Source organism: Tenrec ecaudatus, chromosome 1, assembly GCF_050624435.1.
Source record: "Tenrec ecaudatus isolate mTenEca1 chromosome 1, mTenEca1.hap1, whole genome shotgun sequence".
Lineage (NCBI taxonomy): Eukaryota > Metazoa > Chordata > Mammalia > Afrosoricida > Tenrecidae > Tenrec > Tenrec ecaudatus.
This window is the reverse complement of record NC_134530.1, coordinates 11493040-11509646: the sequence shown is the minus strand read 5'-3', so window position 1 is coordinate 11509646 and position 16607 is coordinate 11493040. Positions and strand designations below refer to the sequence as shown.

Sequence of the window (16607 nt, the reverse complement as noted above, 5' to 3'; positions counted from 1 at the left end):
GTAGACAAATTCTTTCACAGTTTTCCTCTTGTGAGTTTTAAAATACTCACCTTGTGCTCATAAGGAATGCAAGACTCAAAGAAACTAGTTATTTTTAAAGGAAAAATACATAAAGATCAGTGGTTTCACTATTGGTTGCACATTGAAACCATGGATGTTGCCTAAAATATCTGATACTCAAGTCACAGGCTGGTCCAGGTGAATTAAAATTTGTATTGGTGGGAAGAGACATCAATGTTGTTTCTGTTGTTGTCGTTGCTTTTCATTTTCCAGAGAGTGCCGATACAAAAGTTGAGATTGGGGACCAGTGACATTCATTCACACACATAAGCTGCATATACTGCTCCATTAAACACAAAAAGGAATCTGGGGAATAGATTGGAATTCTATAGACTGAAGATTCTTCAATAGAATGAAGATTCTAGGTGTGTAGAAATAGAGATGTGCATTTTATCAGGAAACCTGAATCATAGCTCTAATAGAATTTTATTAGCTCATTCATGTTACCCATATAGTTGCATCAATTCTAGGAAAGAAAAGGAGAGGAAATTAAAACTTGATATAGGACGCTATGAAAGCAAAATACTATGTAATCAAAGAGAAAAGATCTCTGATTACAGATGCTTGGGTGGCCATCTTTCCCAACCCACAGACACAAAGAAATGACACGGTTGTTGACCTTAAGTTGTTATGCTAAGTAGCTTCTGCAGAGCTTTCTTTATGTCCCTGTTCCTCAGGCTGTAGATGAAGGGGTTCAGCATGGGGGCAACCACGGTGTACATCACAGTGGCCATAGTTCCCTTCTTTGAAGAAGATAAAACAGCTGAACTGAGATATACTCCCACACTTGTTCCGTAAAATAAGCAAACGACTGACAGGTGAGAGCCACAGGTAGAAAAGGCTTTATACTTCCCACCTGATGATGGGACTCTCAGAATGGAGGAAATAATTCGTATATATGAGAAAATGATCCCTGAGACCGGGACGCCACCAAAGAAGGCACCAATAAAATAGAGTAACACGGTACTGGAGAAAGTGTCCGAGCAGGCAATATTGATGAGTTGAGGAGGATCACAGAAGAATTGATAAATTTCCAAATTCATGCAAAAGGTAAGTTGTGATAACATTAAAATATGTAGCAGGAAGTCCAAACAGCTGATAAAAATAGACACCAAAATCAGTAAGCCACAGAGGCGGGGGGTTATGATGACTGTGTAGTGCAGGGGGTGACAGATGGCCACAAACCTATCATAAGCCATCGAAGTCAAGAGAAGACTGTCCATACATCCAAAAAAGGAATAGAAAGACACCTGTGACAGGCAGCCAGCATAGGTGATGGCTTTGCTCTGTGTCTGGATGTTCACAAGCATCTTGGGGACTGTGGTGGAGGTAAAGCCAATGTCAGCCAAGGACAGGTTGGAGAGGAAGAAGTACATGGGGGTGTGGAGGCGGGAGTCATGGGAAACTGACAACATAATGATTAGATTCCCAAATACGGTGACCAGGTACATGGTGAGAAACAGCCCAAAGAGGAGGGGCTGCAGTTCCGGATCCTCGGAGAGACCCAGGAGGAGAAATGCTGAGACACTTGTTATATTCTGAGACTCCATGTTCCTGAGACAGGTTTGAAAAAACAGTTGAAAGGAAAAAGACATCAGCCATTTGTATCTTCACTTAAGAAATACAAAGTAAAGTGTCCATACTTATAGAACGAATACCTCAGTACCTTGAGTTATAATGCTCAGTTATAGAAACTCCATTCTCTCCAAATTCTTTCCGCATGGTGTCTATGATATGTTCGTGTTTTTGTACATGCTCCCTATTTCTTCACTCTTTAACTCTTTAGTGTTACTTGGACAAAATTAGTTTCCATTCAACAACTAGTGCATATTTGTCTTGTGACATTAGTTACAATCTGCTGTGTGTGACATCACCCTTCCTACTTCCTCTCTGGGGTCTGTCTTTCTCTTTCATTCCAATTCCTACCTTCTCTGCTTTGTTCTCAGACAAATGTTCTGATTTTTGCTTCCTGTGGTTGACCATGCTGAGGGGTAAACACCTATATAATGTTATTATTCTCTCTATAGGCTTGTCTATTGCTTTTCTGACAGTTGATCTTTGGAGGTGGCTTTCCTCTGGTCAATACAGGTAGTGGGGTGTCTTCCAGGTCTATGGGAAACATTGTGTTTCCCAGTAATCACTTCTACTAATTTTTTCCCACCCGTCTTTATTGTCCTCAACTTGTCTTTGCTCTGGATGAGGAAAGACCAATATGTGCATCATTGATGGCTGTTAAGATTTTAACATCCTAGTCAGTACACACTAAATTAGGATGAGGAATTGTGGACTTTACTGTGTCAGTTGTCCTAATGTGTCTTAAGTCCGTGGTCCTAAGTCCTCAAGCCCAAAGAGTCATTCTCTCAAGGTGTTTGCTGGTACACACACATTGTAGAGACACAGGGCTGTGTAATGGTAGAAGCAAGGACATTTTAGGATGAAAAATACACTGAAAGTAAAATGTTAAACCCCACCTCCATAAAGGAAACAGACACAATAAGAAATGTCCTTCTCATTAAAGGCAACAGAGGTAAACACATTTATTGTATATACAATCCTGCAACAACAGTGATCTCTAAATATTTAATAGATATGCAGTCTGAATCATTGTGAGATTAGAATTATCCCCACAAATATGTATACATGTGTATTTAAATATAATACATGTATATATTTGAACCAGAATTCACTACCATCAAGTCAAAGGCAACTCATCACGACCATATAGGACAGGGGAGACCTGTCCCCTTGGGTTTCTGAGACTGTCACTCTTTATAGGAGTAGAAAGCCTCATCTTTCTCCCAGAAATATATATTTGATAGAGGAGACTTAACCCCACATATTTAGGATGGAAATGTTATGAAGAAAGATTATCTCCTGGGAAAGGATGTTATGCTCATTAAACACAGGGTTGGAGAGAAAGAGGAAGGCCCTTGATGAGTCGGGTTGACACAGTGGCAACAACCACGGCTCAAGCAGAATAGTTGTGAGGTTGAAGCCAGACCAGGGTTGTGTCCTTCTGTGGATACAGGAGCTCCTCAGTGAGTCTGACAGCACCTCACAACAGCTGCAACATTGTCCCTTTAATGCTTTCTTAATAACATTGAATCATTTTTATCTGTAAACATTTTTCTTGGAAAGGTGACTAACTAGTATAATATTAAAAATATACTCTGATGTTCTCATTCACTACAGCACTGTGTTTTAACTTGAGATGCAGTACGAACTTTTGCTTCAAACACCTTAATGATGCGTAGTATTACTGGGAAAGGTGCCATATTATTTGTCAACGTCTTATACGAACTCTCCTATGAAACTTAGGGTCCCTCTATTCATAGGGCATAATGGTGAATTTTTATATGATGTCATGCACGCAGGACAGGGAAGTGATTCATTATGTTCTTCATGGGGGGGTGGGGGTGGACGTTGGATCAGGTCTGACTCAACAACAACATGCACACACAGCATAGTTTGGATGAGATGTAAGAAAATAAATGGATGTCCTAATTTGCTAATGACATGAATATTTTTCCCAATAAAAAATGTCACCTAATACTGCATGGTTTATTGTGAAGTTATGAAAATATAAGCACATATGAAAATTCTGTGGGAATAGTCATTCCATCATAGATACACATAAAAATTGCCATCTTCTATAAGTAATAAAATACATACTAATCATAGAAAGCTCTACTACAATCCACAGTCTGTGCCATGAAGTCCCCAGTAAGCCAATAACCAAATTCTCTCTTCCTCTCTGTCTCCCTTCCCATTCCTCCTATCATCTGTCTGTCTATCTATCTACCTACCTACCTACTTACCTACCTACCTACCTACCTACCTACCTACCTACCTACCTACCTACCTACCTATCTATATATTTCTCTCAGCTTTTCCCTGTGAAATACATGAGGCTTTATGGAGTGGATCATGATCTTTGTATTCAACAGCTTATCAATGTTCCCAGTGGCTTCCTGTTCGCATCATTTCTGCCTGTCTGCCCCTAGTTGGATATTATTAGACCAATTCTCTTATTCACAGAGCAGGTCACTGAACTGCAAGAAGGAAAATGAAAAGTTCTGCCTCTGTTTGCTGATGTGAAACTAAAGCAGGGTTGAAACAGAACACACACCATCAGCTCTGATGGGGAGACAGAGGCCTGGAACTAAAATTCAGGAGGATGGAGTTTATAGACCAATCTTTGAACATTAAGCTTGAGGTGCATGTTCATCTCTCAACTGCATTCAGTTGGTGCTTTTAGCTGAAAATGAGGATAATTACTTTATCTCTAAGATGTGGGTGGAGAGTAATAAAAGTGTGACAGAGCAAATATTTGATCGTTGGTTTTCCATCAGAATTTTAGTCACTATGGATATATATCATTGACAAGATGTAATGTCACAAGGTATTTAATGTCCTTCATTTGATTACACTCATATGCAAAATATAGAATCATATCATATTGCAGAAAATTTGAGTGTACGATGTGCTGAGATTATGATGTGGAGAAATCTTAAATACTATGTGATTATTTCCCCTTTCTTTTTTCTTTTAGTTGAGTTTTCTTTAATTTCTATGAAAATATCCACAATTTTCCAGACTACTTGGAGATGGTGCATGGTGCATCATATTAAATGGACAGAAATAGATTCCATAAAGAATCCACATATTCAGGCTCTAGTTGATCTTGTCCCTAAGAGTTAAGTATTTGACTGCAAATTCATCAGCAGTTGAAACTTCTCAGCTGCTCTGTTTCCATAAAGGGTTTCTGGAGCCTCCTAAGTCCTGCATGAAGTCAATGCCAACTATAGTGACCTATAGGACAGAGTAGAACTTTCCCTATAGTTTTCTGAGTTCTTTGGGGACTAGAAAGCCCCAAACTTCTCCCCAAAGCTGGCTGGTGGTTTCAAAGTGCTGACTTTGCCCAACTCCTAACTACTCCACTACCGAGATCAGTGGGTTTCAATTGGCTAGTCCTAAAGGACATCCTTGTATGAAAGAAAGTAATCAGCATGTAGAAGCCATGCAACCTACCCTGTGTTCCTGTGACTCAAAGAACAAAGGTCTGTTTTTGTTTAACGTAGACTTGCTGCTGTCTGTGTGATTGCAGTCTAGTCTCTGACAAACAAAGGAGAGGTTCTGGGGAATCAGAGACGAGGGAGTCTTGGTTGTTTCCTTGCAAACATTCACTCTCTGCTCACATAAGAATGACAGGGGAATGTCCTTTCAGGAATCCAGATAAAAAGAAAATCTTTGGCTCCAATTACATCTAGAATTTTTGCTTTACTATACATATCCATCACATATTTAATAATTTCAGTCACCATATTCAGTAATGTGTGTGATATATAATACCTGTTCAATCCTTACAGCAACACAGATCTTTGCTATCATTTATATATCAACTGAGATGACAAAGGGGAGATTCATCAATGTTTGCCTATGCCACAAAGGTAATGATGAGAACAAACTGGATTCAAATTAAAGTAGAGTTCTCGGAGGACCATGCATTAAACAGCTTCACTTGGTTTTCTCCTATTTCCAAATGCATAAAACAGAGATGCAGAGAACCTAACCACATGTTCATCAACATTACAACTTCAAACGGATTTCAGCCTCCCGACTCGAAACTGGACTTGAGAGCCTGCCTAGACCTATCCCTTTTACATTATAAGGGACCAGTGTGCAATCATGAAGCAGAAAGAGGACAGCTGAGATAAAATGCAGGAGTTAGGACAAGATAAAGATCTGTCCTGATTTATAACTTGCCAGAACTTTCTGTGAATCCCTGGATTTCAGACATACTTTCAATCACTAATGCTCCAAGAAGCTCCACTGCTGTGCCTTGCAGTGAACCCAACCAAAGAGCACAGTGAGCAGGGATGTTTGCCTGCAGAGATTAGGGAAATGAGATGCCAGCTTATGTTGGCCAGAGAGACAATGGCCAGTAATTCTCTCTCTCTCTCTCTCTCTCTCTCTCTCTCTCTCTCTCTCTCTCTCTCTCTCTCTCTCTCTCTCTCTCTCTCTCTCACACACACACACACACACACAAAAACCTTACTATAATCAAGTTTGTTCTGAGTAATGGTGACCATACAGGACAGGGTGGGCCAGGCCCTGTGAATTTCTGAGATGTAATTCTTCACGGGAGTATAAAGCCTCCTCTTTATCCGAAGGAGTGGCTGCTTGTTTCTAACTGCTGACCTTGTCATTAGCAGCCCAATGCTTAGCAACTATGCCAGCAGGCCACATCAAAAGGATTTTCCTCTACTTTAAAATCACAATATTTATATTGTTCTTTTGTCTCTGTGTTTGTCTGTAAAGGGAAACAAGGTGCATAAGAAACTTAGTGCAAATCCTGTCACTGGGAATCTTTTAATGAGCATTTGTGATACTGTCATTGCCATCAGTATTGTCAGCACCTACAGTGATGATGGTCTTAAGTCAGAAGGGCCTATTTCCTCCTCCTGGAGAAATGTCTACAAGGGACAACAGAAGAACTCAATTCCAAATGAACTTCCTCAAATATCATCCAGAATAGAAATTTCACAGGCTTTGAGCTGAAGCTTGGCACTTCATGGCCACCTACCTGACCATCCAACATGTGCTGCTTGTCCTGAAGAAGAGAAAAAAGTGCTGCCCAGTCCCTCTGTCCACTGTCTCCCATGGAACTCACTGGACTGCCCTAGATGTGTGCTGGGGCATGACCAAGGAGACTGCTCTACCAACCTTCCCCTACTTGGTGTGAAATGTTGGATGAGGCTCCTTCTGCAGGATTATCAGGAAAAGAACTCAGTCAGGGACTTTCTGAGGCAGGCAACCATTTGAGAGAAGAGGTATGATTATGGAACTTGCTGGATTGATATGGGAAAATTGAAGACCTGGACTGCATAGGCAGTTTATTTACAATTGCAAGGTCATGCGACCCAAATACCAAGAGCTCACACTTAGCCAAATTGGTGCCCATTACTGTAATCTCGGAGGACTTGTTAATATTAATGACAGAGGCAGAGGAGAAAGCCATTGTCTTTGGAATCTGAGTCCTGCTCTTCTAAGGCCAAAATTCACGTGTTCCTCATTTCTACATTGTAGGGGTGTTAACATGAAAAGTCAGACACTTTTAATTTTCCAATTTGAAAAAATCAGAGCATGATTTGCTATCTCAAAGTCATGAACTTCAAAATCTAATTTAAGGAATATCCCGTCTGTATCCTTGGGTGTCGCAAAAGGTTAAGAACTCTGCTACTAGTGGAAAGATTAGCAAATTGAACCCACCTATTGGTTCCAGCACTCTGGTCTGGTAGTGGGTACACCTGGGCTACTAACAGAAAGGTCAGCAGTTCAAAACCACTTGCCACTCAACAGCAGAAGATGAGGCTTTCTACTACTTTACATAGTTAAAATCTGAAACTCACAGGGGCAGTTCTCCTCTGTCCTGGGTCACCGTGAGGCAGCATTGACTCAAGGACAGTGGGTTTTGGGTTTGGAGAGAGGTTCCTTAGAGGACAGGCTTGATGATCCTCTTCCAAAAGGTCACAGCCTTAGAAATCTGTTGGAGGGGAATATTACTCTGCACATAGGAGCCAAGAGTCGGATGCAACTCTATTTTTAAATTAGTATTTCTGTCACTAAGGACAACTTTCAGTAGCTCTTGAATGTGGGTTTTGGTTTGATGCTTGGGGGATTTTAATTTTTGCTAATTTAAAAGACATAATCAATTCTGGTTTTTCTGTGTAGCTAATGAATGCTGGAACATTAGAAAACTATTTGTTTTGTGATACTTATTTGATAGCTTGATTCCTCACTTAAATAGTTCTGTTGTCCTCACCGAAGACTGCACTCAAAATGTTGCCCAGGGGTGTAATCATTTTAAGGCTTGACTGGAAGAAATTAATTTTGGTGATGTTGCACAAGTCCTCTTAAAATGATGTAATATTAAACTAATTTTAACTATTTTAAAAATGTAGTCTCTTCTTTCAATTGAAAATATAATCTAAAATTTGGTATCTGTAAATTCATTGTTTTAAACTTCATGTAATCCATTGAGATTTAGGTCTTTGGTTCTAAGAATCTGATACTATTCCATTGTTTTAAAGTTTTCTTAATCATTTTATTGGGGGCTCATACAATTCTTTTCACAATCCATACAAACATCCATTGTGTCAAACACATTTGTACATTAGTTGTCATCATCATTCTCAAAACATTTGTCCGCACCTTGAGTACTTAATATCAGCTGCTCATTTTCCATTCCCTCCCCACTCCCTCTACCTAAAGATCCCTTCATAATTTATAAATTATTATTATTTTGTCATATGTTACACTTTCCAACATCTCCCCCTGCCTTCTTTTCTGCTCCATCCCCTAGGGAGGAAACTATATGTAGATTTTTGTAATCAGTTCCCCCTTTGTACCCCACATTCCCTCCACCCTCCAGGCATCACTACTCTCATCACTGATCCTGAAGGAGTCCTCTGTCCTGGATTCTCTGTGTTTCCATTTGCTATCTGTACCAATGTAAATCCTCTGGTCTAGCCAGATTTGTAAGGTAGGATTGGGATCATGAGTGGGGTGGGATGTGGAGGAAGCGTTTAAGAACTAGAGGAAAGTTATATGTTTCATTGTTGCTATCCTGTACCCTGACTGGCTCATCTCCTCCCCACAACCCTTCAGGAAGGGGGTGTCCAGTTGCCTACTGATGGGCTTTGAGTCTCCACTCTGCACTCACCCACATTTACAATGAAATGGTTTTTTGTTATTTGATGCTTGATCCCATTGACAGCTTGTGGTCACACAGGCTGGTGCGCTTCTTCCATGTGTGCTTTGTTGCTTCTGAAGTAGATGGCCACTTGTTTATGTTCAAGCTTTGAAGACCCCAGATGCTATATCTTTTGTTAGCCAGGCACCATCAGCTTTCTTCACCACATTTGCTTATGCACACATTTTCCTTAAGCAATTGTGTCGGGAAGGTGTGCATCCTGGAATGCCAATTTAATAGAACAACATGTTTTTGCATTGAGTAAGTGCTTGAGTGGAGGTCCAATGTCCATCTGCTGCCTTAATACTAAACTTATAAATATATGCACATAGATCTGTTTCCACACACTCTTGTATAAATATATTTGCATATGTACATTCCAGTCTTTAGACCTCTCTAAATATCCTTTGTCACCTAGTTCTTTACTCTATTTTCCTTTTACTTTCCTCTTGTCCCACTATCATGCTCAGCCTTCATTTGGGTTTCAGTAATTTCTCTCGGTTACATTGCCCTTGCTGAATACCTACCAGGCCTCTCACAGCCTCCTTGCCACTGATTTTGGATCACTTGTTGCCCCTCTGTCCCTCCTTTGGTCAGCACCACTTCCTTACCCCCGTGTCCCCCTCTCCTGTGCCCCTTGGAACCATTTGTCCGACTGATTGTTTTCTCCTCCAGAAAACTATTCATCCAATCTATCTTTTCTAGATAGATCTGTAGAGATAATAATATGCAACTAAAATCAAGCCATAGCAAGATAGGTGATGAGTGAGAACACAGCGATGACAACAAAAAAGGAAACCAATTTCCCATAGAAGAACAGATTAATTAAAAGGAAAAAATTAAAAAGAAAGAAAAACCTGTAAATAGATCAAGGTCTGATTTTGGATCTGTAGGTGTGTCCTTCAGTTAGGTCCAACGGGGTACCATGCTCTGGCCCCAGAGTCTGTCCTTTGTCCTCCCTCAGGGGCTCCCTGCTCTGCCCCCACGGTTCCTCTGCCGCACACTTTTAGTGGTTTGCCTAGGTGTCACAGTGTCAGTCTGGGCCAGTTCAGACACTGATTTCCAGGCAAAGGGATTACCTTGCTCTAGTGAAAAGGCTCCACAGGGCTCTCTTGATGTCCCTGTTCCTCAGGTTGTAGATGAAGGGATTTAGCATAGGGGTGACCACCGTGTACATCACTGAGGCCATGGCATCTTTCCTGGGGGAAGATGAGACAGCTGAACTGAGGTACACTCCAAGACCTGTTCCATAGAATGAAGAAACAACTTACAGGTGAGAGCCACAGGTGGAAAAGGCTTTATACTTCCCACTCAGAATAGAGGAAACTATTCTATAATAAAAGAAAAGAATCCCTGCAATTGGAAGAAAGCCAGACAGGGCACCGACAACATACATCACTATGTTATCAGTGAATGCGTCAGAACAGGCAAGATTGAGAAGTTGAGATGGGTCACAGAAGAAATGAGCAATTTCCACTTCCTTGAAATAAGTAACTTGCAACACTACCGAATTGTGCAACTGGGAGACCAAAAGGCTGATGAAAATGGACACCCAAACCAGTAAGCCACATAGGCGGGGATTCATGATAACCCGGTAGTGCAATGGGTGACAGATGGCCACAAATCGGTCATAGGCCATCACAGCCAGGAGCAGACTGTCCAAACATCCCAAAAGCATGAAAAACGACATCTGGGTCAGGCATCCTGCATAGGAAATGACTCTGCTGTGAGTTTGGATGTCTGCCATCAACTTTGGGACTGTGGTGGATGTGAAACCAATGTCAGTCAAAGACAGGTTGGAGAGAAAGAAGTACATGGGGGTGTGCAGCTGGGCATCATAGCTGACAGCCAGGATGATGATCAGGTTCCCAAGCACAGTAACCAGGTATGCGAACAGAAACATCCCAAAGAGAAGTGGCTGGAGGTCCGAATCCTCAGAGAGCCCCAGCAGGACGAATTCTGAGACATATGTAAGGTTCTGTGGTTCCATGTGGCTGAAGCATCTTTTGGAAAATAAAAGAGTTAAGGGAACAACTAATTGGCACTATGTCCTCATTTGGAATTGAAAAAATCCATATGTGTTCATACTTTACCGCAATATCTTTAGCAAGGTTGCTGAGTCATTGTAAACCTGTTCTCCTTAGAACTCTGTCCTTTTGGTGTCTATGTGAATCCCCCACATTAGATACACAGAGCTGAAGAATGTCAGAAGAACAAGCACATTTAGAGAATACAAATCTATGATCCAAGTAAGTTACCACCCTCCCCTTCTAAATGAAGCAAATGAATTAAGAATCATCCTTTTAGGAAAAAATCTGTAGTAAATAAAGGAATTTTGGTTTTTGCTGTTATATTTAGGTGCAACTGAGTGAGTTCCAACTCATTTCAAGTGGTTTTCCATCAATTGCTAGAACTTTGTTCTGACCAATTCCCTCAGTGCAACTTCCTTCAATGCCACTGCTTGGTCTTATGCTTCCACTTGAAATGTTTGCAAGTCAGCTCATTTTTTTTTTGGTACAAGAACTGTGCAGTCTCTTCATATTCTTTTGATGTTGCCTGCATTGTTCAATATTTTTCCCTTAGAGTCCTTCAATGTTATTTCTCAAGGCTTGAATTATTAATTCCAGATTTTTTATTTTTCAGCTTGATAAATACAGAATGTATTCTTCCCTTTTGATTTTCTAACTCTAAGTCTTTGTACATGTCACTGTCATAGTTTACTCCACCTACTTGAGTCACCCATTGAAATCTTTCACTTATTTTACTTTGCTATTTCTTCCATTCATTTTCAATACTCTACATTCAAGAGCAGGTTAGAGTCTCTTAAGACATCCATTTTAGTCCTTTTCCCCCCTTGTCTTTATAATGACCTTTAACTTTCTTCATGTAATGGCCTCCTTGATGTCGTCCCACAACTCATCTGGTCAGGTAATCAGCATTCAGTTTGTCAGATCTATTGGAGATGGTCTCTAAATTTAGGTGGGATATGCTAAAGATTCTACTTTGGCTTTCAGGACTTGTTTTTTCTTCATTTTCAACTTGAGTTTGTATAGGACTGCAAGGTGGCTGTGTGTTTGAATACAAGCCTTTAAGATCGAACGCACCATTCTAATTGATAGCACTATCTTCTTACTTCACTACTCTTTGATGTAGCACCGTTATCTTCAATGATCACTTCCTGAAGGTGAGTATCGACCAGGTGAGTGCTCCCATTCTGGGAAAGAAGCTCACCTATATTCCTTGCTTCTGAATTCCAAGTTGAAGGATCTTACCATGAAAAGCAGACACTTTTCCTTTTGGCTTTTCCATTTAAAAATGAGTGTAATTTTCTATTCACAAGCCCATTGACTTCATAATTGAATTTAGGGACGATTTGGTCTCCTTTTTCCTTAATTTTTTCAAAACCATTTTAGTGGGAGTTAATACAGATATATGAATCTATGGCTCAATAACATCAAGCAGTATTGTACACTTGCTACCACAATCAATTTTTTTCTTTTTAAATCAGTTTATTGGGGGCTCTTCTCACAACATATATATCCATCCATTGTGTCAAGCACATTTGAACGTTTGTTGTCATCATCATTTTCAGAATGTTTTCTTTCTACTTGAGCCCTTGGTATTGGCTCGTCATTAATATCCCTCGCTCCGCCAGTTTCCCTCCCTCATGAACCCTTGTTTATAAATTATTATTAATTTTTCATGTCTTACAATGATCAATGTCTCACTTCACCCACTTTGGGTCTTTATAGAAGTGCATTGGGGGGGGGAAATATTTAAGAGCTCAGCCAGTAGCTGAAAGGTTGGTCATCTGGAGCCACACAGAGGTGCCATAGGTGACAGGTCTGGCAACTGGCTTTTATCTTTTGTTAAGTATATAACCAGTTGGTATCCTGAACTAATGAAAACCAAGATAGTGTTTTACCTTATTTGTAGTTTCCTGAAAATCTAAGAGAACTATTTAAGACACAAATAGCAGAAATATGATATTACTACTTTAACAATGTACAACCTTGATCAAGACATCATGTAAAATCATCTTTTGTCCCCTGAGTATGCTCAGTAATATAACAAGATTAGACATTTCACAAATACCCTAGGAACAATTGCGAGGATGGCACAGGACTGGGTAATGTTTCCTTCTGCTGTGCATAAGGTCACTACAGGTCAGCTCCCCGTGATGTCACCTAACAACCGCAGCAGCACAAAGACCTTTATTCCCCCTGTAGAGTTCATCAGTCAGAATTCAGCACATAGAGTTGAAAACACCCCGAACAGCACTGAATACAGGAAACTTAACACAGGTAACACGGTTGTTCAAGTACTGACAAGCCAAAAAAGACCAGTGCACCCATACAGACAGAGACGTGTGGAACTATGTTGCCACACCCTGAGATAAGGAAACAGGTATAAGGTAAATGTCCAGTTGAATAAGGTGTGCTTATCTCTAGTGAAGAATATAAAAATAAAGCCAGAAGGAAACGTGGTGGTTTAAAAATCCTCCTCTTTTTGACCCCACCATCACAGAGTAGATTATAGAAGGGTGAATTTGGAGTAAGGAGACAATACTTTATCAACAAGCACAGATGACCAATTTACAGCATATGTGGCAGAAGCAGTGGTGGTTCATGGACCGAGTTCCCCTCTTCCATGTGGGAGAGCAATCTGAATCCCAACTCATGTACCTCATGTGCAACCTGTCAGGAGAGGCCTAGGTGCTGCTAAAATATCAAACAGGTGGCAAGAGAGATGTGACACTAAAATGGTCTAGGAAGAAAATCCTGGTGAACTCCTTGCAAAAAATCAGGCATTGTAATAATAATTTGTAAATTATCAGGGGCTCATAGGGGAGGGGAGACTGGGGAGGGAGGGGAAAATTTTCGGAGCTGATACCAAGGGCTCTAGTAGAAATCAAATGTTTTGAAATGATGATGGCAATATATGTACAAATGTGCTTGACACAATGGATGTAAGTATGGATTGTGATAAGAGTTGTATGAGCTTCTGATAAAATGATTTAAAAAATCAGGCAAGGACAATGATGAAAAATATAGGCTCCTAAAGAAATAGTAATTTATCATTACTGTGCAGGTGAAATATTATGTGGTAAGATAGACAGTTTAGACTGACCGGTATATGTAGAATATTGAAGATCAAAAACTATCTTTCTTTGTCATAAATGCAAAGATTAATTTTGAGTTTCTGTATTTAATTTAAAGTAGCTAAGCGCTTTGTAAATATTGTCCCTCACAGAATAGCCAGGTTAATTGTGGTTAGATATGGATCTGGCCTAGAACAAGGTGGAATGAGTAGATGGGCAAAGAGATGGTGCAAATAATTACTGCAACCCAAACCCAATGTACTGCCATGAAACCGATTCCAGTTTCTTGTGAGCTGATATAGCATTTCTGACCCTGCGGATTATAATGAGAGCAGTTAGCCTCATCTTTTTCCTGTAGAGTGATTGGTGGTTTTGAACTGCTGACCTCAAAGTTGTCCATTGTAATCCAATTAATCACTTATATGGCTTTCCTGCCCATAACCTTTGTTACTCCCATAAAATGATCTTTGTTTACCTGAGGAGTCTGAATAAGGAGGTGGAGCAGTATACTAGCTGGTTTATGATCCATACAAAGTCACCATATATTTTCAGTACATCTTGCATAATTCTATAATGGTGAATAGATTTCTGAAGAGTTCCAAGACTAAGCTACTGTATAAAGAACGTTCTAGTGATCTACTTCCAAATATTAGCCAATGATAACTTGTGGGTCACAATGGTGCAAGTGGTAATGGATATGGCAGAAAACAAGTGGGCAGTGTTTTCTCTGTTGCCCGAGGGATTGCCATGAATTTGAGGGACAGCAAGTAGAGGGAAGTCAGCAACAATGATGTGTGTGAATAAAGCATGTGAGAAGAAATAGTATCAGGCACACTGGGGAAATCCCTTGCCTGTTGTAGATAAGTTCTTTCACATTTTCCCTCTTGTGAGTTTTAAAATACTCAGCTGTGCTCATAAGGAGTGAAAGACTTTAAGCAAACTATTCATTTTTGAAGGAAAGGCCCATAAAGGTGAATGATTTTTCCCTTGGCTGCACATTCAAACCTTATGGGTGGTGTTTTAAAAATCTGATGTTCAAGTCAAAGGCTGGTCTGGGTGAATCAAAACGTTTATTGGTGGGAGGAGACAACAATGTTTTTTGTTTTTCATTTCCAGATAATGCCAATACAAAGTTGAGATTGGGGACCAGTGATATTCATTCACACACATAGGTAGCATGCACTGCTCCATTAAACATAAAAAGGAATCTGGGGAATAGATTGGAATTCTATAGAATGAAGATTCTTCAATAGAATGAAGATACTAGGTGTGTAGAAATAGAGTTGGGCATTCTATCAGTAAACCTGAATCATAGCTGTAATGAAATTTTATTAAGCTCATTCATGCTACCCATGTATTTCCAACAATTCTATGAAAGAAATGATAGAGGAAATTAAAACACCAGATAACACGCTATGAAAGCTACAAAATTATGTAACCCAAGAGGAAAGATTTCTGATTGCAGATGCTTGGGTTGGCCTTCTTTGCCAACCCACAGACACAAAGAGATGACATGAGTGTTGAACTTAAGTTGTTCTGCCGAGGAGCTTCTGCAGACCGTTCTTAATGTCCCTGTTCCTCAGGCTGTAGATGAAAGGGTTCAGCATGGGGGTGACCACAGTGTACATCACAGTGGCCAAAGCACCCTTCTTTGAAGGAGATAAAACAGCTGAACTGAGATAAACTCCAGTCACTGTTCCATAAAATAAGCAAACGACGGACAGGTGAGAGCCACAGGTGGAAAAGGCTTTATACTTCCCACCTGATGATGGGACTCTCAGAATGGAGGAAATAATTCGTATATATGAGAAAATGATCCCTGAGACCGGGACACCACCAAAGAAGGCACCAATAAAATAGAGTAACACGGTACTGGTGGAAGTGTCCGAGCAGGCAATATTGATGAGTTGGGGAGGATCACAGAAGAATTGATAAATTTCCAAATTCATGCAGAAGGTAAGCTGTGACACCATTAAAATATGTAGCAGGAAGTCCAAAAAGCTGACAAAAATAGACACCAAAATCAGTAAGCCACAGAGGCGGGGGGTTATGATGACTGTGTAGTGCAGGGGGTGACAGATGGCCACAAACCTATCATAAGCCATCGAAGTCAAGAGAAGACTGTCCATACATCCGAAAAAGGCATAAAACGACACCTGGGTCAGGCAGCCAGCATAGGTGATGGATTTGCTCTTTGTCTGGATGTTCACAAGCATCTTGGGGACTGTGGTGGAGGTAAAGCCAATGTCAGCCAAGGACAGGTTGGAGAGGAAGAAGTACATGGGGGTGTGGAGGCGGGGGTCAGAGGCAACTGCCAGCATAATGAGTAGATTCCCAAATACGGTGACCAGGTACATGGTGAGAAACAGCCCAAAGAGGAGGGGCTGCAGTTCCGGATCCTCAGAGAGACCCAGGAGGAGAAATGCTGAGACCCTCGTTACATTCTGAGACTCCATGTTCCTGAGACAGCTTTCAAAAACATGTCGAAAGGAAAAGGACATCAGCCGTTTGTCTGTATCTTCACTTAAGAAATTCACAGTAAAGTGTTCATTCTTATGGAACGAATACCTCATTACATTAAGTTACAAACTCAGTTATAGAAACACCATTCTCTCCAAAGTCTTTCTGCTTGGGGTTTGTGATATGCTCGTGTTTCTGCGCATGCTCCCCATGTCTTTACCCTTCTATTGT

At 40.5% G+C, this 16607-nt stretch overlaps 3 protein-coding genes across 3 annotated transcripts; all 3 read right to left on the bottom strand.

Moving 5' to 3' along the window:
* Nucleotides 1-680: 680 nt before the first annotated feature.
* On the bottom strand, nt 681-1622 carry LOC142431394 (olfactory receptor 7E178-like). Its single transcript, XM_075536305.1, has one exon. It carries the CDS (start codon nt 1608-1610, stop codon nt 681-683), a length of 930 nt encoding a protein of 309 aa, XP_075392420.1. The 5' UTR covers nt 1611-1622.
* Nucleotides 1623-9890: 8268 nt separating this feature from the next.
* LOC142441641 (olfactory receptor 7E178-like) lies at nt 9891-10817 on the bottom strand. The gene is given in 1 exon segment (XM_075543485.1): nt 9891-10817. A coding segment is annotated over 1 exon segment (915 nt). The 5' UTR covers nt 10806-10817.
* A 4625-nt stretch (nt 10818-15442) lies between these two features.
* Nucleotides 15443-16384, bottom strand: LOC142431386 (olfactory receptor 7E178-like). Its single transcript, XM_075536293.1, has one exon. The coding sequence runs from the start codon at nt 16370-16372 to the stop codon at nt 15443-15445; it is 930 nt and encodes a 309-aa protein (XP_075392408.1). The 5' UTR covers nt 16373-16384.
* Between the last annotated feature and the right edge of the window lie 223 nt (nt 16385-16607).